Source organism: Oncorhynchus tshawytscha, unplaced genomic scaffold, assembly GCF_018296145.1.
Source record: "Oncorhynchus tshawytscha isolate Ot180627B unplaced genomic scaffold, Otsh_v2.0 Un_contig_7396_pilon_pilon, whole genome shotgun sequence".
NCBI lineage: Eukaryota > Metazoa > Chordata > Actinopteri > Salmoniformes > Salmonidae > Oncorhynchus > Oncorhynchus tshawytscha.
The window spans coordinates 35253-56393 of NW_024609249.1; the positions used below are offsets into that span (position 1 = coordinate 35253).

Consider the following 21141-nt stretch of genomic DNA (forward strand, 5'->3'; position numbering starts at 1 on the left):
TGGTGGTTTACTGAGGGTTTAGTACTGAAGCCATGCTATGAACTTTAGACAGCTCTGAAGTGTTCTGTTGACTGTATTACTGTACTGTACATGGACTATTCCTGGATGTTACTCTACTACCCTGTGTTGTGCAGAGTTGTACTACGTTGGGAGTACTATGTTGAGAGTTGTAATACCTTGAGAGTACTACGTAGAGAGTTGTACTACCTTGAGAGTACTACATTGTACTACCTTGAGAATACTACCTTGAGAATACTACGTTGAGAGTTGTACTACCTTGAGAGTACTATGTTGAGAGTTGTACTACCTTGATAGTACTATGTTGAGAGTTGTACTACCTTGAGAGTACTGCGTTGAGAGTTGTACTACCTTGAGAGTACTACGTTGACAGTTGTACTACCTTGAGAGTACTGCGTTGAGAGTTGTACTACCTTGAGAATACCACATTGAGAGTTGTACTACCTTGAGAGTACTGCGTTGAGAGTTGTACTACCTTGAGAGTACTACGTAGAGAGTTGTACTACCTTGAGAGTACTACATTGTACTACCTTGAGAATACTACCTTGAGAATACTACGTTGAGAGTTGTACTACCTTGAGAGTACTACGTTGAGAGTTGTACTACCTTGAGAGTACTACATTGTACTACCTTGAGAATACTACCTTGAGAATACTACGTTGAGAGTTGTACTACCTTGAGAGTACTATGTTGAGAGTTGTACTACCTTGATAGTACTATGTTGAGAGTTGTACTACCTTGAGAGTACTGCGTTGAGAGTTGTACTACCTTGAGAGTACTACGTTGACAGTTGTACTACCTTGAGAGTACTGCGTTGAGAGTTGTACTACCTTGAGAATACCACATTGAGAGTTGTACTACCTTGAGAGTACTGCGTTGAGAGTTGTACTACCTTGAGAGTACTACGTAGAGAGTTGTACTACCTTGAGAGTACTACATTGTACTACCTTGAGAATACTACCTTGAGAATACTACGTTGAGAGTTGTACTACCTTGAGAGTACTACGTTGAGAGTTGTACTACCTTGAGAGTACTACATTGTACTACCTTGAGAGTACTGCGTTGAGAGTTGTGCTACCTTGAAAATACTACGTCGAGAGTTGTACTACCTTGAGAGTACTACATTGTACTACCTTGAGAATACTGCGTTGAGAGTTGTGCTACCTTGAGAGTACTACATTGTACTACCTTGAGAGTACTACATTGTACTACCTTGAGAGTACTGCGTTGAGAGTTGTGCTACCTTGAAAATACTACGTCGAGAGTTGTACTACCTTGAGAGTACTACATTGTACTACCTTGAGAGTACTGCGTTGAGAGTTGTGCTACCTTGAAAATACTGCGTCGAGAGTTGTACTACCTTGAGAGTACTGCGTTGAGAGTTGTACTACCTTGAGAGTACTGCGTTGAGAGTTGTGCTACCTTGAAAATACTGCGTCGAGAGTTGTACTACCTTGAGAGTACTACGTTGAGAGTTGTACTACCTTGAGAGTACTACATTGTACTACCTTGAGAGTACTGCGTTGAGAGTTGTGCTACCTTGAGAGTACTACGTTGAGAGTTGTACTACCTTGAGAGTACTACATTGTACTACCTTGAGAGTACTGCGTTGAGAGTTGTACTACCTTGAGAGTACTGCGTTGAGAGTTGTACTACCTTGAGAGTACTGCGTTGAGAGTTGTACTACCTTGACTAGACAGTTAGCGGCTTGAAGATGCCACTAAACTGCCCTGTACCTAAACAGAAAATGATACTGTACCTAATGAAACTGCTGATACTGTACCTACTGTAAGACGTTGACTTTATAGTCCCTACTGCCAATAAAGAGAAACTGTTTCGAACTGTCACACACGGATCTGTTTTTAATTTCATCCTTGCCTCACTTCAGCATTTTGAAAAATGGTAATGTTGAAAAATGGTAATGTTGAAAAATGGTAATGTTGAAAAGTGAGATGTTGTAAAGTGAAATATGGGCTCCAGACTGCACTATAGATCTGTGAAAATGGCAACGGAAACTGTAGTTATTGAGGTTTGATGTTGTTGTCATACCCAACAGACTAAGCTCAGTTGCCGGAAATTGAAAATATATTTCGAGCTCTGAGAGAGAGAGAGAGAGAGAGAGAGAGAGAGAGAGAGAGAGAGAGAGAGAGAGAGAGAGAGAGAGAGAGAGAGAGAGAGAGAGAGAGAGAGAGAGAGAGAGAGAGAGAGAGAGAGAGAGAGAGAGAGAGAGAGAGAGAATACAGGAAGGGGAAAAAAGGAGTGGACTACATAAAAGTAGTTCTGGAGAACAAAGACTTTTAATGCCCTCTCTCTCTCCAAGGGGGAAAGTTCAGTTCAGATACACATATTTTAAAACACATCTATAAACATTTTAAAAATATATTTTTATTGAAATTTTACTTATAGAGAATGAAGTATCAACTGCGCACTATTTGACTCATACCCACCAAAGTTCTATATCGTAGTCTAAGGGGGTGGTCTGGTTGAACGCTGTGGAAGCTTGGAGCTGGAGTCATACAAACATTCTACTGGTTGAGGATATCCTGTAAGGACTCAAGTATCTTACTGTCTGGAGGAGGTGGAACTGGATGAAAGTCTCTGACGTGAAACAGTGATCAGTTATCTTCACACAACGTCTACTAGGAGTTCCCTACTACTGAATTATCTGAAGAAGAAAAACATTCTGGGTGATTTTGGAACATTTGTTGTACTCAAGTGGATGAGGCAGTTCTACTGATTTAGCTGTACTCAAGTGGATGAGGCAGTTCTACTGATTTAGCTGTACTCAAGTGGATGAGGCAGTTCTACTGATTTAGTTGTACTCAAGTGGATGAGGCAGTTCTACTGATTTAGCTGTACTCAAGTGGATGAGGCAGTTCTACTGATTTAGCTGTACTCAAGTGGATGAGGCAGTTCTACTGATTTAGTTGTACTCAAGTGGATGAGGCAGTTGTTCTGATTGCCGTATATATTTTTGTGGAGTATGGTTTTGGATTATGCTCTTTTGGATTTAAATTTTTGGGGACGTGAATAATGTATAAATCAACAATCGAAATGCTGAAATGTAACGGGTTTTTTTAACACTTTGTGTGGCATCAGGGATTCTCTTGGTAAGTCTAGAAAAACTCTCATTCTATCCATCATATCCAATGAACCACTTGATGGAAGTCTCATCAAAACGTTTCTAAAGTTTATTTCTGTTCATTTATTTGTGAAACGTTTCTGTAGGTTAGAGAGAGATAGAAGCTGCTGTTTGTATGATACTATTGTGTTTTGAGTTTCACCAAAACATTTGGTCTCAACAAAGCTTTTACACATACTATATACAATGTTATTTTGACACATTTACATCATATCTTTTCAGTGTGTATCCGCCGTCGCCGAGGACCAGAAATGCAGCATAAACGTAACCGAGGCCGACAGCAGTCTGGAATCTATAACGTTAAGACTGACTACGGAGGGACAGCAGTGTAACTTCACTGTGGTATCTGTGGACAGTAGCTCTGTAGTAACACACTGTGTGGAGGAACTGAAGGAAAACAATATGTTTCAATGCCAGGTAGTGAGTTTACAACCTGGAACATCACACACCCTGCAAATCATGTCCACCACAGATGAACAACGGGCCAATGTCACCCTGCAGACCAGTGAGTTGGGCTTTTGTTGGGGATTATATATCGGGGAAAAGAGATTATAGATTTGTTGTTGTTTTTTCTCCTTGATTTGTATATTTCAAATCAATATCTAATTAAATGATTTGTGTTTACGGCAAATGATGTATAGTTTAATCAGTGTTTCATAGTCACTCTTTCTCATTGATATTTGTTATGGGAGTAATGCATTTATAATGTCTTAAATCCACGTGTCATCAGCTTCTCTGACTGTGTTGTTCTGGTTGCCATGTTTCCTCTGTTCTTGGATACATAGTGTGGATACCTGTTCTACTATCTGTTACAGCAGGCTTTACACGTGTCCTAGGAGGAAAGGGAGCTCTCTGCTGCCTGTCGTCACATCATACAGGCTTTACACACGTGTCCTAGGAGGAAAGGGAGCTCTCTGCTGCCTGTCGTCACATCATACAGGCTTTACACACGTGTCCTAGGAGGAAAGGGAGCTCTCTGCTGCCTGTCGTCACATCATACAGGCTTTACACATGTGTCCTAGGAGGAAAGGAGCTCTCTGCTGCCTGTCGTCACATCATACAGGCTTTACACATGTGTCCTAGGAGGAAAGGGAGCTCTCTGCTGCCTGTCGTCACATCATACAGGCTTTACACATGTGTCCTAGGAGGAAAGGGAGCTCTCTGCTGCCTGTCGTCACATCATACAGGCTTTACACACGTGTCCTAGGAGGAAAGGGAGCTCTCTGCTGCCTGTCGTCACATCATACAGGCTTTACACATGTGTCCTAGGAGGAAAGGAGCTCTCTGCTGCCTGTCGTCACATCATACAGGCTTTACACATGTGTCCCTAGGAGGAAAGGGAGCTCTCTGCTGCCTGTCGTCACATCATACAGGCTTTACACATGTGTCCCTAGGAGGAAAGGGAGCTCTCTGCTGCCTGTCGTCACATCATACAGGCTTTACACACGTGTCCTAGGAGGAAAGGGAGCTCTCTGCTGCCTGTCGTCACATCATACAGGCTTTACACGTGTCCTAGGAGGAAAGAGAGCTCTCTGCTGCCTGTCGTCACATCATACAGGCTTTACACGTGTCCTAGGAGGAAAGGGAGCTCTCTGCTGCCTGTCGTCACATCATACAGGCTTTACACACGTGTCCTAGGAGGAAAGGGAGCTCTCTGCTGCCTGTCGTCACATCATACAGGCTTTACACATGTGTCCTAGGAGGAAAGGGAGCTCTCTGCTGCCTGTCGTCACATCATACAGGCTTTACACACGTGTCCTAGGAGGAAAGGGAGCTCTCTGCTGCCTGTCGTCACATCATACAGGCTTTACACACGTGTCCTAGGAGGAAAGGGAGCTCTCTGCTGCCTGTCGTCACATCATACAGGCTTTACGTGTCCTAGGAGGAAAGGGAGCTCTCTGCTGCCTGTCGTCACATCATACAGGCTTTACACACGTGTCCTAGGAGGAAAGGGAGCTCTCTGCTGCCTGTCGTCACATCATACAGGCTTTACACACGTGTCCTAGGAGGAAAGGAGCTCTCTGCTGCCTGTCGTCACATCATACAGGCTTTACACACGTGTCCTAGGAGGAAAGGGAGCTCTCTGCTGCCTGTCGTCACATCATACAGGCTTTACACACGTGTCCTAGGAGGAAAGGGAGCTCTCTGCTGCCTGTCGTCACATCATACAGGCTTTACACGTGTCCTAGGAGGAAAGGGAGCTCTCTGCTGCCTGTCGTCACATCATACAGGCTTTACACATGTGTCCTAGGAGGAAAGGGAGCTCTCTGCTGCCTGTCGTCACATCATACAGGCTTTACACACGTGTCCTAGGAGGAAAGGGAGCTCTCTGCTGCCTGTCGTCACATCATACAGGCTTTACACACGTGTCCTAGGAGGAAAGGAGCTCTCTGCTGCCTGTCGTCACATCATACAGGCTTTACACACGTGTCCTAGGAGGAAAGGGAGCTCTCTGCTGCCTGTCGTCACATCATACAGGCTTTACACACGTGTCCTAGGAGGAAAGGGAGCTCTCTGCTGCCTGTCGTCACATCATACAGGCTTTACACACGTGTCCTAGGAGGAAAGGGAGCTCTCTGCTGCCTGTCGTCACATCATACAGGCTTTACACACGTGTCCTAGGAGGAAAGGGAGCTCTCTGCTGCCTGTCGTCACATCATACAGGCTTTACACGTGTGTCCTAGGAGGAAAGGGAGCTCTCTGCTGCCTGTCGTCACATCATACAGGCTTTACACACGTGTCCTAGGAGGAAAGGGAGCTCTCTGCTGCCTGTCGTCACATCATACAGGCTTTACACACGTGTCCTAGGAGGAAAGGGAGCTCTCTGCTGCCTGTCGTCACATCATACAGGCTTTACACACGTGTCCTAGGAGGAAAGGAGCTCTCTGCTGCCTGTCGTCACATCATACAGGCTTTACACACGTGTCCTAGGAGGAAAGGGAGCTCTGCTGCCTGTCGTCACATCATACAGGCTTTACACACGTGTCCTAGGAGGAAAAGTCACATCATACAGGAGCTCTCTGCTGCCTGTCGTCACATCATACAGGCTTTACACACGTGTCCTAGGAGGAAAGGGAGCTCTCTGCTGCCTGTCGTCACATCATACAGGCTTTACACACGTGTCCTAGGAGGAAAGGGAGCTCTCTGCTGCCTGTCGTCACATCATACAGGCTTTACACACGTGTCCTAGGAGGAAAGGGAGCTCTCTGCTGCCTGTCGTCACATCATACAGGCTTTACACACGTGTCCTAGGAGGAAAGGGAGCTCTCTGCTGCCTGTCGTCACATCATACAGGCTTTACACACGTGTCCTAGGAGGAAAGGGAGCTCTCTGCTGCCTGTCGTCACATCATACAGGCTTTACACACGTGTCCTAGGAGGAAAGAGAGCTCTCTGCTGCCTGTCGTCACATCATACAGGCTTTACACACGTGTCCTAGGAGGAAAGGGAGCTCTCTGCTGCCTGTCGTCACATCATACAGGCTTTACACACGTGTCCTAGGAGGAAAGAGAGCTCTCTGCTGCCTGTCGTCACATCATACAGGCTTTACACACGTGTCCTAGGAGGAAAGAGAGCTCTCTGCTGCCTGTCGTCACATCATACAGGCTTTACACACGTGTCCCTAGGAGGAAAGGAGCTCTCTGCTGCCTGTCGTCACATCATACAGGCTTTACACACGTGTCCTAGGAGGAAAGGTAGCTCTCTGCTGCCTGTCGTCACATCATACAGGCTTTACACACGTGTCCTAGGAGGAAAGGGAGCTCTCTGCTGCCTGTCGTCACATCATACAGGCTTTACACGTGTCCTAGGAGGAAAGAGAGCTCTCTGCTGCCTGTCGTCACATCATACAGGCTTTACACACGTGTCCTAGGAGGAAAGAGAGCTCTCTGCTGCCTGTCGTCACATCATACAGGCTTTACACACGTGTCCTAGGAGGAAAGGGAGCTCTCTGCTGCCTGTCGTCACATCATACAGGCTTTACACACGTGTCCTAGGAGGAAAGAGAGCTCTCTGCTGCCTGTCGTCACATCATACAGGCTTTACACGTGTCCTAGGAGGAAAGGAGCTCTCTGCTGCCTGTCGTCACATCATACAGGCTTTACACACGTGTCCTAGGAGGAAAGGGAGCTCTCTGCTGCCTGTCGTCACATCATACAGGCTTTAACGTGTCCTAGGGGGAAAGGGAGCTCTCTGCTGCCTGTCGTCACATCATACAGGCTTTACACACGTGTCCTAGGAGGAAAGGAGCTCTCTGCTGCCTGTCGTCACATCATACAGGCTTTACACACGTGTCCTAGGAGGAAAGGGAGCTCTCTGCTGCCTGTCGTCACATCATACAGGCTTTTTGTTACATTTCATGTGGTTTTCCCTCGGCTTCACTTATATGACCACAGGAACTGAAACCCTGCTGAGAGAGAGTGATAAACCAGTAACAGTGTGTGTGTGTGTGTGGTGTGTGTGTGTGTGTGTGTGTGTGTGTGTGTGTGTGTGTGTGTGTGTGTGTGTGTGTGTGTGTGTGTGTGTGTGTGTGTGTGTGTGTGTGTGTGTGTGTGTGTGTGTGTGTGTGTGTGTGTGTGTGTGTGTGTGTTTTGTGCATGTGTGTGTTTTCTTGTGGGTGTATGTGTGTTTGCCGGCACATGTCTACAAGCGTATGTCCTCACATGGCTCTACAGATGTAGGATCTTAAATTGATCCCTCTTTTGTTGCTGAGAACTGCACAGCAGGAAATGCAAACTTGTAGAGTATTTTAGTTTTTAAAAGTATTCTAAAGTTTGCAATTTCCCCTTTGAAATGTCATACTTGATTTGCCCTAACGTAACGTTTTGTTTTTAAACGTATCAACCCCTATATAAATGGCCATTAATTATGACCCACATAATTCACATTTCCTGTCGCTATAGGATTATTTTCCTGCTGTAGCAAACTGGCTCAAATGAAGATCCTACATCTGTATAAGTGAACATACACTTGGCAGGGACCCAGAACAGTATCTGACCTTAAGTGTATATTTCCAGACTCTCTCTATCAACCCCCCCTCTCTCTCTCTCTATCGCCCCTTCCCCTCTCTCTCTATCACCCCCCCTCTCTCTCTCTCTATCGCCCCCCTCTCTATCACCCCCCCCTCTCTCTCTCTATCGCCCCCTCTCTCTCTCTCTCTATCACCCCCCCTCTCTCTCTCTCTCTCTATCACCCCCCCCCCCTCTCTCTCTCTATCACCCCCTCTCTCTCTCTCTCTCTCACCCCAGCTATTTCCTGACTCCATTGTCCCTTTGTACTAACGGATACAGGGAGTCCTATGGGTGGGGTGTGGGAGTGGAGGGCAGGACACTATGTTTGGTTCACAGGGCCTGGGCCGATTAGGGTGCATGGCACTGCTCTTGACCTTCTCAGCATGCTATGTCCCCTTTAATAGACTCTAGTCTGGTCATACATCACACTGAGACCTTTAACAGACTCTAGTCTGGTCGTACATCACACTGAGACCTTTAACAGACTCTAGTCTGGTCGTACATCACACTGAGACCTTTAACAGACTCTAGTCTGGTCATACATCACACTGAGACCTTTAACAGACTCTAGTCTGGTCATACATCACACTGAGACCTTTAACAGACTCTAGTCTGGTCATACATCACACTGAGACCTTTAACAGACTCTAGTCTGGTCGTACATCACACTGAGACCTTTAACAGACTCTAGTCTGGTCATACATCACACTGAGACCTTTAACAGACTCTAGTCTGGTCATACATCACACTGAGACCTTTAACAGACTCTAGTCTGGTCATACATCACACTGAGACCTTTAACAGACTCTAGTCTGGTCATACATCACACTGAGACATTTAACAGACTCTAGTCTGGTCATACATCACACTGAGACATTTAACAGACTCTAGTCATACAGTGCATTTGGGAAGTATTCAGACCCCTTGACTTTTTCCACATTTTGTTACATTACAGCCTTATTCTAAAATCGATTAAAAAAATAAGTAAATCATCAATCTACACACAATACCCCATAATGACATCACAATACCCTATAATGACATCGCAATACCCCATAATGACGTCACAATACCCCATAATGACATCACAATACCCCATAATGACATCACAATACCCCCTAATGACATCACAATACCCCATAATGACATCACAATACCCTATAATGACATCGCAATACCCCATAATGACGTCACAATACCCAATACCCCATAATGACATCACAATACCCCATAATGACGTCACAATAACCCCTAATGACGTCACAATACCCCATAATGACATCACAATACTTCATTCATCCTTCAGATGTTGCTACAACTTGATTGGTGTCCACCTGTGGTCAATTCAAATGATTGGACATGATTTGGAAAGGCACACACCTGTCTATATCAGGTCCCACAGTTGACAGTGCATGTCAGAGCAAAAACCAAGCCATGAGGTCAAAGGAATTGTCAGTAGAGCTCAGAGACAGGATTGTGTAGATGCACAGATCTGAGGAAGGGTACCAAAACATTTCTGAATCCTTGAATGTCCTCAAGAACACAGTGGCCTCCATCATTCTTAAATGGAAGACGTATGGAACCACCTAGACTCTTCCTAGAGCTGGCCCCCGGCCAAACTGAGCAATTGGGGGAGAAGACCCTTGGTCAGGGAGGTGACGAAGAACCCGATGTCCCTCTGACAGAGCTCCCGAGTTCCTCTGTGGAGATGGGAGAACCTTCCAGAAGGACAACCATCTCTGCAGCACTCCACCAATCAGGCCTTTATGCTAGAGTTGCCAGAAGGAAGCCACTCCTCACTAAAAGGCACATGACAGCCTGCTTGGAGTTTGCCAACAGGCACCAAAAGGACTCTCAGACCATGAGATACAAGATCTTCTGGTCTGATGAAACCAAGTTTGAACTTCTTGGCTTGAACGCCAAGCGTCACGTCTGGAGGAAACCTGTTACCATCTCTATGGTGAATAATGGTGTTGGCAGCATCATGTCTGGAGGAAATTACCATCTCTATGGTGAATAATGGTGTTGGCAGCATCATGTCTGGAGGAAATTACCATCTCTATGGTGAATAATGGTGTTGGCAGCATCATGTCTGGAGGAAATGACCATCTCTATGGTGAATAATGGTGTTGGCAGCATCATGTCTGGAGGAAACCTGTTACCATCTCTATGGTGAATAATGGTGTTGGCAGCATCATGTCTGGAGGAAACCTGTTACCATCTCTATGGTGAATAATGGTGTTGGCAGCATCATGTCTGGAGGAAACCTGTTACCATCTCTGTGGTGAATAATGGTGTTGGCAGCATCATGTCTGGAGGAAACCTGTTACCATCTCTGTGGTGAATAATGGTGTTGGCAGCATCATGTCTGGAGGAAACCTGTTACCATCCCTACGGTGAATAATGGTGTTGGCAGCATCATGTCTAGAGGAAACCTGTTACCATCTCTACGGTGAATAATGGTGGTGGCAGCATCATGATGTGGGGATGATTTTCAGCGGCAGAGACTAGGAGACTAGTCAGGATCAAGGGAAAGATGAATGGAGCAAAGTACAGAGAGATCCTTGATGAAAACCTGCTCCAAAGCACTCGGGACCTCAGACTGGGGCGAAGGTTCACCTTCCAACAGGACAATGACCCTAAGCACACAGCCAAGACAATGCAGTAGTGGCTTCGGGACAAGTCTCTGAATATCATTGAGTGGCCCAGCCAGGGCCCAGACTTGAACCTGATTGAATATCTCTGGAGAGACCTGAAAATAGCTGTGCAGCGACACTCCACATCCAACCTGACACATCTTGGGAGGATTTGCAGAGAAGAATGGGAGAACCTCGCCAAACACAGATGTGCAAAACTTGTAGCGTCATACCCAAGAAGAGTCGAGGCTGTAATCGCTGTCAACGGTGCTTCAACAAAGTACTGAGTAAAGGGTCTGAAAACTTATGTACATTTGATAATTTCCTTTGTTTTCTTAAAATACATTTGCGGACATTTTGTGAAAACCTGTTTTTGCTTTGTCATTATGGGGTATTGTGATGTCATTATGGGGTATTGTGATGTCATTATGGGGATATTGTGATGTCATTATGGGGTATTGTGATGTCATTATGGGGATATTGTGATGTCATTATGGGGTATTGTGATGTCATTATGGGGTATTGTGATGTCATTATGGGGTATTGTGATGTCATTATGGGGATATTGTGATGTCATTATGGGGTATTGTGATGTCATTATGGGGATATTGTGATGTCATTATGGGGTATTGTGTGTAGATTGATGAGGCTGTAACGTAACAAATCATTTAGAAAAAGCCAAGCGGTCTGGATACTTTCTGAATGCGTTGTACCTCATACTAAACTCTGCCCCTTTCTGGGCACAATGCCCCCCATCAGCTGGACTATCACTTCTTATCTAGAGCTATTTTAACACATAACACAGTGGCATTTAGATCATCCATGGCTAGAGGTATCATACTAACATTACAACTAATTAGAAGAAAATAAATGAATGCATCTTTGTCACTCCAATGTGACTGTAGACATTAAACAGTCTAGTTTCACTGTGTGTGAAATCAGCCACAAAAGGGGTGTTGCTCTGTGTCATGTTAATACGTCCCACCAAATACAATGACATTCTGGCATTCCAGAATGTCATTGTTCTATTCTGTCAGTACCACCACAGGAGAGGCTCGTTAACGCACCACTGTTACCCACCCAAATGGGCGCCTGCCTGCCTGGAATAGGGAGTCAGGGCTCGCCTCCTGCACCCTCCCCACCCATCTAAAAGGTCCCCTTCTTCTCCTCTCTCGCTTCCCATCATCCCCTCCCAGCGGGCGAGCGGGGGCTCGGGGCCTGACTGGGGCTGAAACCGTGGACAGAGAACTTTAAACAGCCATGAAACAATCCTATCTGCTTCCGCCATCTCTACCACGCACCTCTCTACCGGTCTGTTCTCAGAGCCTCTACTGGTCTGTTCTCAGAGCCTCTACTGGTCTGTTCTCAGAGCCTCTACTGGTCTGTTCTCAGAGAGTCTCTCTACTGGTCTGTTCTCAGAGCCTCTACTGGTCTGTTCTCAGAGTCTCTCTACTGGTCTGTTCTCAGAGCCTCTACTGGTCTGTTCTCAGAGTCTGTTCTCTACTGGTCTGTTCTCAGAGTCTCTCTACTGGTCTGTTCTCAGAGTCTCTCTACTGGTCTGTTCTCAGAGTCTCTCTACTGGTCTGTTCTCAGAGCCTCTACTGGTCTGTTCTCAGAGTCTCTCTACTGGTCTGTTCTCAGAGCCTCTACTGGTCTGTTCTCAGAGTCTCTCTACTGGTCTGTTCTCAGAGTCTCTCTACTGGTCTGTTCTCAGAGTCTCTCTACTGGTCTGTTCTCAGACTGGTCTGTCTCTACTGGTCTGTTCTCAGAGTGTCTCTACTGGTCTGTTCTCAGAGTGTCTCTACTGGTCTGTTCTCAGAGTTCTCTCTACTGGTCTGTTCTCAGAGTCTCTACTGGTCTGTTCTCAGAGCCTCTACTGGTCTGTTCTCAGAGCCTCTCTACTGGTCTGTTCTCAGAGTGTCTCTACTGGTCTGTTCTCAGAGACTGGTCTGTTCTCTCTACTGGTCTGTTCTCAGAGCCTCTCTACTGGTCTGTTCTCAGAGCCTCTCTACTGGTCTGTTCTCAGAGCCTCTCTACTGGTCTGTTCTCAGAGTGTCTCTACTGGTCTGTTCTCAGACTGGTCTGTTCTCTCTACTGGTCTGTTCTCAGACTGGTCTGTTCTCTCTACTGGTCTGTTCTCAGAGTCTCTCTACTGGTCTGTTCTCAGAGCCTCTACTGGTCTGTTCTCAGAGCCTCTACTGGTCTGTTCTCAGAGCCTCTCTACTGGTCTGTTCTCAGAGACTGGTCTGTTCTCTCTCTACTGGTCTGTTCTCAGAGTCTCTACTGGTCTGTTCTCAGAGTGTCTCTACTGGTCTGTTCTCAGAGTTCTCTCTACTGGTCTGTTCTCAGAGCCTCTACTGGTCTGTTCTCAGAGTCTCTACTGGTCTGTTCTCAGAGTCTCTCTACTGGTCTGTTCTCAGAGTTCTCTCTACTGGTCTGTTCTCAGAGCCTCTACTGGTCTGTTCTCAGAGCCTCTCTACTGGTCTGTTCTCAGAGTCTACTGGTCTGTTCTCAGAGTGTCTCTACTGGTCTGTTCTCAGAGTCTCTACTGGTCTGTTCTCAGACTGGTCTGTTCTCAGAGTCTCTCTACTGGTCTGTTCTCAGAGTGTCTCTACTGGTCTGTTCTCAGAGCCTCTCTGGTCTGTTCTCAGAGTCTCTCTACTGGTCTGTTCTCAGAGTTCTCACTGGTCTGTTCTCAGAGTCTCTCTACTGGTCTGTTCTGGTCTGTTCTCAGAGCCTCTCCACTGGTCTGTTCTCAGAGTCTCTCTACTGGTCTGTTCTCAGAGTCTCTCTACTGGTCTGTTCTCAGAGCCTCTCCACTGGTCTGTTCTCAGAGTCTCTCCACTGGTCTGTTCTCAGAGCCTCTCTACTGGTCTGTTCTCAGAGTCTCTCTCTCAGAGTCTACTGGTCTGTTCTCAGAGTGTCTCTACTGGTCTGTTCTCAGAGTGTCTCTACTGGTCTGTTCTCAGAGTGTCTCTACTGGTCTGTTCTCAGCCTCTACTGGTCTGTTCTCAGAGTCTCTACTGGTCTGTTCTCAGAGTCTCTCTACTGGTCTGTTCTCAGAGTCTCTCTACTGGTCTGTTCTCAGAGTCTCTCTACTGGTCTGTTCTCAGAGTCTCTCTCCACTGGTCTGTTCTCAGAGCCTCTCTCTGGTCTGTTCTGGTCTGGTCTGTTCTCAGAGCCTCTCTACTGGTCTGTTCTCAGAGTCTCTCTACTGGTCTGTTCTCAGAGTCTACTGGTCTGTTCTCAGAGTGTCTCTACTGGTCTGTTCTCAGAGTGTCTCTACTGGTCTGTTCTCAGAGTCTCTCTACTGGTCTGTTCTCAGAGTCTCTCTACTGGTCTGTTCTCAGAGCCTCTCTACTGGTCTGTTCTCAGAGCCTCTCTACTGGTCTGTTCTCAGAGTCTCTCTACTGGTCTGTTCTCAGAGCCTCTCTACTGGTCTGTTCTCAGAGTGTCTCTACTGGTCTGTTCTCAGAGTCTCTACTGGTCTGTTCTCAGAGTCTCTCTACTGGTCTGTTCTCAGAGTCTCTACTGGTCTGTTCTCAGAGTCTCTCTACTGGTCTGTTCTCAGAGTCTCTACTGGTCTGTTCTCAGAGTCTCTCTACTGGTCTGTTCTCAGAGTCTCTACTGGTCTGTTCTCAGAGTCTCTACTGTTCTGTTCTCAGAGTCTCTCTACTGGTCTGTTCTCAGAGTCTCTACTGGTCTGTTCTCAGAGTCTCTACTGGTCTGTTCTCAGAGTCTCTCTACTGGTCTGTTCTCAGAGTCTACTGGTCTGTTCTCAGAGTGTCTCTACTGGTCTGTTCTCAGAGTCTCTACTGGTCTGTTCTCAGAGTGTCTCTACTGGTCTGTTCTCAGAGTCTCTCTACTGGTCTGTTCTCAGAGTCTCTCTACTGGTCTGTTCTCAGAGTCTCTCTACTGGTCTGTTCTCAGAGTCTACTGGTCTGTTCTCAGAGCCTCTACTGGTCTGTTCTCAGAGTCTCTCTACTGGTCTGTTCTCAGAGCCTCTACTGGTCTGTTCTCAGAGTCCCTCTACTGGTCTGTTCTCAGAGTCTACTGGTCTGTTCTCAGAGTCTCTCTACTGGTCTGTTCTCAGAGTCTCTCTACTGGTCTGTTCTCAGAGTCTCTACTGGTCTGTTCTCAGAGCCTCTACTGGTCTGTTCTCAGAGTCTCTCTACTGGTCTGTTCTGGTCATAGTTCTATGAAGTGCTGTGTTGTTCTGTTCTGTCCTGGCACAACACCTCTGACTGATGAGACACGGTGTAACAGTAATGTCATCAGTCTCTGTGTAGTTTAATTTACCACCACACCTCTGATGAGGCATAGTGTAACAGTCCCAGTTATTCCTCTCAGAGAGTAAAGACCTGCAGCTCTGTCTACTTTCTGTGAAGATCTGCCTGCTGTCATTCCTCTCCTAATGAAACATTGTGTAACAGCGTTGTTCATCAGTCATTCCCCTGACCAGTCATTCCCCTGACCAGTCATTCCCCTGACCTGTCATTCCCCTGACCAGTCATTCCCCTGACCAGTCATTCCCCTGACCAGTCATTCCCCTGACCAGTCATTCCCCTGGCCTGTCATTCCCCTGACCCGTCATTCCCCTGACCCGTCATTCCCCTGACCAGTCATTCCCCTGGCCTGTCATTCCCCTGACCAGTCATTCCCCTGACCAGTCATTCCCCTGGCCTGTCATTCCCCTGACCAGTCATTCCCCTGACCAGTCATTCCCCTGACCTGTCATTCCCCTGACCAGTCATTCCCCTGACCAGTCATTCCCCTGACCTGTCATTCCCCTGACCTGTCATTCCCCTGACCTGTCATTCCCCTGGCCTGTCATTCCCCTGGCCTGTCATTCCCCACCTACTACATAGTTCTCTGTGTAGTTCTGCACCACTCCTCTGGTGATGATGTTGTCTAACAGTTATTATTTTGGCCATCTAACTTGTCTGTTATGTAGCCATTGTTATGACAGTGATCCCACCCTGACATTGTGACTGCTTTTCGATCAGATTTGGCAATATAAACTCAGCAAAAAAAGAAACGTCCCTTTTTCAAGATCCTGTCTTTCAAAGATAATTTGTAAGAATCCAAATAACTTCACAGATCTTTGTTGTAAAGGGTTTTAACATTGTTTCCCATGCTTGTTCAATGAACCATAAACAATTCATGAACATGCACCCGTGGAATGGTCGTTAAGACACTAACAGCTTACAGACGGTAGGCAATTAAGATCACAATTATGAAAACTTAGGACACTAAAGAGGTGCCTTTCTACTGACTGAAAAACACGAAAAGAAAGATGCCCAGGGTCCCTGCTCATCTGCGTGAACGTGCCTTAGGCATGCTGCAAGGAGGCATGAGGACTGCAGATATGGCCACGGCAAAGAATTGCAATGCCCGTACTGTGAGACGCCTAAGACAGCGCTACAGGAAGACAGGACGAACAGCTGATCGTCCTCGCAGTGGCAGACCACGTGTAACAACACCTGCACAGGATCGGTACATCCGAACATCACACCTGCGGGACAAGTACGGTGTGTCACAGCATCATCGGACTGAGCTTGTTGTCATTGCAGGCAATCTCAACGCTGTGCGTTACAGGGAAGACATCCTCCTCCGTCATGTGGTACCCTTCCTGCTGGCTCATCCTGACATGACCCTCCAGCATGACAATGCCACCAGCCAGACTGCTCGTTCTGAGCGTGATTTCCTGCAAGACAGGAATGCCAGTGTTCTGCCATGGCCAGCGAAGAGCCCGGATCTCAATCCCATTGAGCACATCTGGGTCCTGTTGAGGGGTCCTGTTGGATTAGAGGGTGAGGGCTAGGGCCATTCCCCCAGAAATGTCCGGGAACTTGCAGGTGCCTTGGTGGAAGAGTGGGGTAACACCTCACAGCAAGAACGGGCAAATCTGGTGCAGTCCATGAGGAGGAGATGCACTGCAGTACTTAATGCAGCTGGTGGCCACACCAGATACTGACTGTTACTTTTGATTTTGACCCCCCCCCCCTTTGTTCAGGGACATTATTCACATTATTCAATTTCTGCTAGTCACAAGTCTGTGGAACTTGTTCAGTTTATGTCTCAGTTGTTGAATCTTGTTATGTTCATACAAATATTTACACATGTTAAGTTTACTGAAAATAAACGCAGTTGACAGTGAGAGGACATTTCTTTTTTTGTTGAGTTTAGTTGAAAAACTTGTTTGCTTGAATATCAAAATATGTACCTGTGCTTTATAAGTGAATTGCCAACTTGACTTTTGTTTAAACTTAGCTTGATGTATGGTATCTTGTTTCAGTCACTGACAGCCCATTCTATCGCTCAGGTCCATCGACAGTCAGTGGCCTACAGGTGTCTGGGACATCAGACAGCCTGGGAGTTTCCTGGCAGCCTGGCCCAGGGAGGACTGAGCGCTTCAGGCTACTGCTCACCGACCGAGTGGGTGTGGTGAGGAATCTGACTCTGGAGAGCACCGCTAAAGACTACACCGTCACCGACCTGGTGCCAGGGCGCGTGTATAACATCACCATGGTGACGGAGGCAGGGGGACGCCAGAGTACCACCTCAAGACAAATACAGACGGGTAAGGATTCAGTCATGATATGGGATTCATTGGAATGGACTCTCCTTAGATGACGTCAGCATCTGTAACAGCGACGTAACATCTATTGTACATAGGCCATCGGTAAATAGCCCACCCAATTTACCTACCTCATCCCCATACTGTTTTTACTTATTTACTTTTCTGCTCTTTTGCACACCAATACCTGCACATGACCATCTGACCATCTACCTGCACATGACCATCTGATCATTTATCACTCCAGTGTTAATTTGCAAAATTGTAATTATTCGCCTACCTCCTCATGCCTTTTGCACACAATGTATATAGACTCCCCTTTTTTTCTACTGTGTTATTGACTTGTTAATTGTTTATTCCATGTGTAACTCTGTGTTGTCTGTTCACACTGCTATGCTTTATCTTGGCCAGGTCGCAGTTGCAAATGAGAACTTGTTCTCAACTAGCCTACCTGGTTAAATAAAGGTGTTCTCAACTAGCCTACCTGGTTAAATAAAGGTGAAATAAATAAACAATATTTGTAAATTAGGATCATCACTATATTTAGAAATAAAAATGTAATTGTAACTATTAAAGTCATACTGCACCAAATTCCAGGAAAGCGGTGATCAGCTACTTATTTTAAGCCTTGGGCTTCTCACATAGGCATCAGCCCACACGAATAATGGAATAGTGAGTATATGGGAAGATGCCAACCTCTCCTCTGCTCCCTACATCCTGTGGAGTATATGGGAAGATGCCAACCTCTCCTCTGCTCCCTACATCCTGTGGAGTATATGGGAAGATGCCAACCTCTCCTCTGCTCCCTGCATCCTGTGGTTCTGAGTGTATGGGAAAGACTAAGTGTTAGGGCCTGGTATGGACACAGGGCCCAAGCCTGCTTTCTTTCCCAACAGAGTCCCTATCCAACCAAGCCTGTGTTACTCTTTAACTGTCCAGGATCGGTGTGAATTTTCCGCAATATATTCAGCCATCGTAAACCTCCGCCTTGGGCTGACATTATTTATTTGTTTTTTATCATCACCAGTAGCTTTTTCAGAAGCAGCAGCTACTCTTCCTGGGGTCCACAAAAAACATGAAACACGACAAGTCACAAAACACTGATACACTGATAGACAAGGACAGTCATATGTGACCGAACGGCTTGATTAGGTCTTATGTAGCAACATTTGAAATTGTGTTTACATTTTTTTTAAACTTTGGATAGAAGTAGAGACTCAGAGCTATAAAATGGTATATGTGTCACGCCCTGATCTGTTTCACCCGTCTTTGTGCTTGTCTTCACATTGTCACTTCACACGGCCTGCACTTGATTCCTGATAATATCATACACTGAGGTTGAGGAACATTGGGGAAGTAATTCTGCTTTGAAAGTTGATGAACTCTTAATCTCACTTTTGAGAAAATGACCCTTGAATGTTTTGGTTCACCTACTGGAGAGATATTCTTTGTCTCCACCCCCATTCAGCATCGTTCACACCCTCTTAAGCCTTAGCCCCGCCCATCTCTTTAAGGATTCACATGTGAGGCCATGTATTAAACGACTAAAGGCTGGTTTATACTACGGGTGTAAATTTAATCTGGAGTGCCAGAGTGTACTCTGGGCGTTTGTAAACTCAGCGTGTTGTCAGATTGTCCGTTTGTAAACTCAGTGTGTTGTCAGATTGTCCGTTTGTAAACTCAGTGTGTTGTCAGATTGTCCGTTTGTAAACTCAGTGTGTTGTCAGATTGTCCGTTTGTAAACTCAGTGTGTTGTCAGATTGTCCGTTTGTAAACTCAGTGTGTTGTCAGATTGTCCGTTTGTAAACTCAGTGTGTTGTCAGATTGTCCGTTTGTAAACTCAGTGTGTTGTCAGATTGTCTGTTTGTAAACTCAGTGTGTTGTCAGATTGTCCGTTTGTAAACTCAGTGTGTTGTCAGATTGTCCGTTTGTAAACTCAGTGTGTTGTCAGATTGTCCGTTTGTAAACTCAGTGTGTTGTCAGATTGTCGTTTGTAAACTCAGTGTGTTGTCAGATTGTCCGTTTGTAAACTCAGTGTGTTGTCAGATTGTCCGTTTGTAAACTCAGTGTGTTGTCAGATTGTTCGTTTGTAAACTCAGTGTGTTGTCAGATTGTTCGTTTGTAAACTCAGTGTGTTGTCAGATTGTCCGTTTGTAAACTCAGTGTGTTGTCAGATTGTCCGTTTGTAAACTCAGTGTGTTGTCAGATTGTCCGTTTGTATATTCAGAGCGTTTTCGCACTCGGAGTGTTCAGAGCCACACTGGACGCTCTGGCAGAGGAGGAGGGTTGTTCTGACCTCACAACGACAGTCAAGCACCCAAGCTAACTGGCTAGCTTGCTAGCTACTTCCAGTACAATTGAGCGAACACCTCACTCTGACCATTTTACTCGCCCTAGCAGGGCTGGTTAGGCTGTTTTCATGTTATCCAAAGTGGAGCCTGCAACTGTTCTGCTGGCAACAATTGAATTACGCTTTTTTGCCAACGTTTACTAACACCGGCAATATTCATCGGTGTTTGTAAATTCGTCAGTTATTCTGAGCTTTGGTACACAAACGAGAGTGCTCTGAAATCAGAGTAGATATCCAGAGCGAATTTACCAGCTACGTCTATCGACAGTTGTCGCAGTGACATCATGAACATTCTATTGAAATGGTTACTTACGTAGTGGAGTCTTTTGTTTCGAAGCGTAGATAGCTAGCTAGCTAAACAATGAACCATGATCCCAACTCATAACGTTACTACCCTGCGTGAATCTGCAGGTAGCTAACCAACCAGGTTCAATGTTAGCTAGTTAACATTAGACTATCATTTTTCTCTGTTTTTGCTATTTGCTGAGACGGTCTCCATCAAGATTGGAGAAGTGGTTTACCCTTACATCTCTCTTTTGGACATATAATTCTTTGTGTTGTTGTTTGTTTAGTGTTTTCCAAGAGTCTATGGATTCTTCAATTACATTGAGCTGATTTCTGACGTGCTGTTATTCTTTTTCCGTAGTGTATTTCTGTATTGTTTTAGTGATTCACCATAGTGAAGGCGTAGACTCAGGTTTTCTGGGTCTCTGTTTTTGGTTGGACAGGTTTCTCAATTTTCTGTCTTAGGTTTCTCAATTTTCTTTGATGCATTCTTCATCAAACCATTCCCTCTTGCTCTCTCTCTCCCGCTATCTTTCTCTACCCCCCTCTCTCCCCTCTCTCTCTCCTTCTCTCTCTCCTCTCCCTCCCTCCCTGTCTCTCTCCCCTCTCTTCCCTCCCTCTCCGTCTTCCTCCCCCTCTATCTCTCTCCCTCTCCCTCCCACCCTTCCCTCTCTATCCTCCCCTCCCTCCCCCTCTTCTCCCCTCTCTCCCTCCCACTACACCCTTTCTCTCTCCCCTCTCTCTTCCTCTCTAGTGCCCTATGCCATCTCCAACCTGAAGCTAGAGAACAATAACACCCAGGACAGTTTGAGGGCATCATGGAGTCAACCCCAGGGTGATGTGGACTCTATAGTGGTGACCCTGTCCTCGTCTGGAACCATCCCTCTGGAGAAGACCCTGTCCTCTGACACCACAAAGGCCCACTTCCACCAGCTGACACCCGGACGGACCTATCAGGTGTCTGTCGCCACCAAGAGCGGAGAGCTCTCCAACCAATCAACTGCCTCGGCTAACACAGGTGACAGTAGGCGTAACCAGGAAAACATCATGTAGACCAGGACAAACTCTGTGTCGTGGTCAGGAAAACGTCTTGTCTCTGGTCCAACATGCTAACAATTAGTG

General features: G+C 46.1%; 1 protein-coding gene across 1 annotated transcript in view; it reads left to right on the forward strand.

Moving 5' to 3' along the window:
- The first annotated feature begins 2339 nt into the window (after positions 1-2339).
- The window catches only part of LOC112241423 (receptor-type tyrosine-protein phosphatase beta), a 79904-nt gene continuing 61102 nt past the window's right edge, over positions 2340-21141 (forward strand). The window contains exons 1-4 of the mRNA XM_042314625.1: positions 2340-3128; positions 3383-3665; positions 17130-17387; positions 20774-21037. Of these exons, the coding sequence (XP_042170559.1) occupies positions 3563-3665; positions 17130-17387; positions 20774-21037 (625 nt within the window). The 5' untranslated portion in view covers positions 2340-3128; positions 3383-3562. The remainder of the gene's footprint in view (positions 3129-3382; positions 3666-17129; positions 17388-20773; positions 21038-21141) is intronic.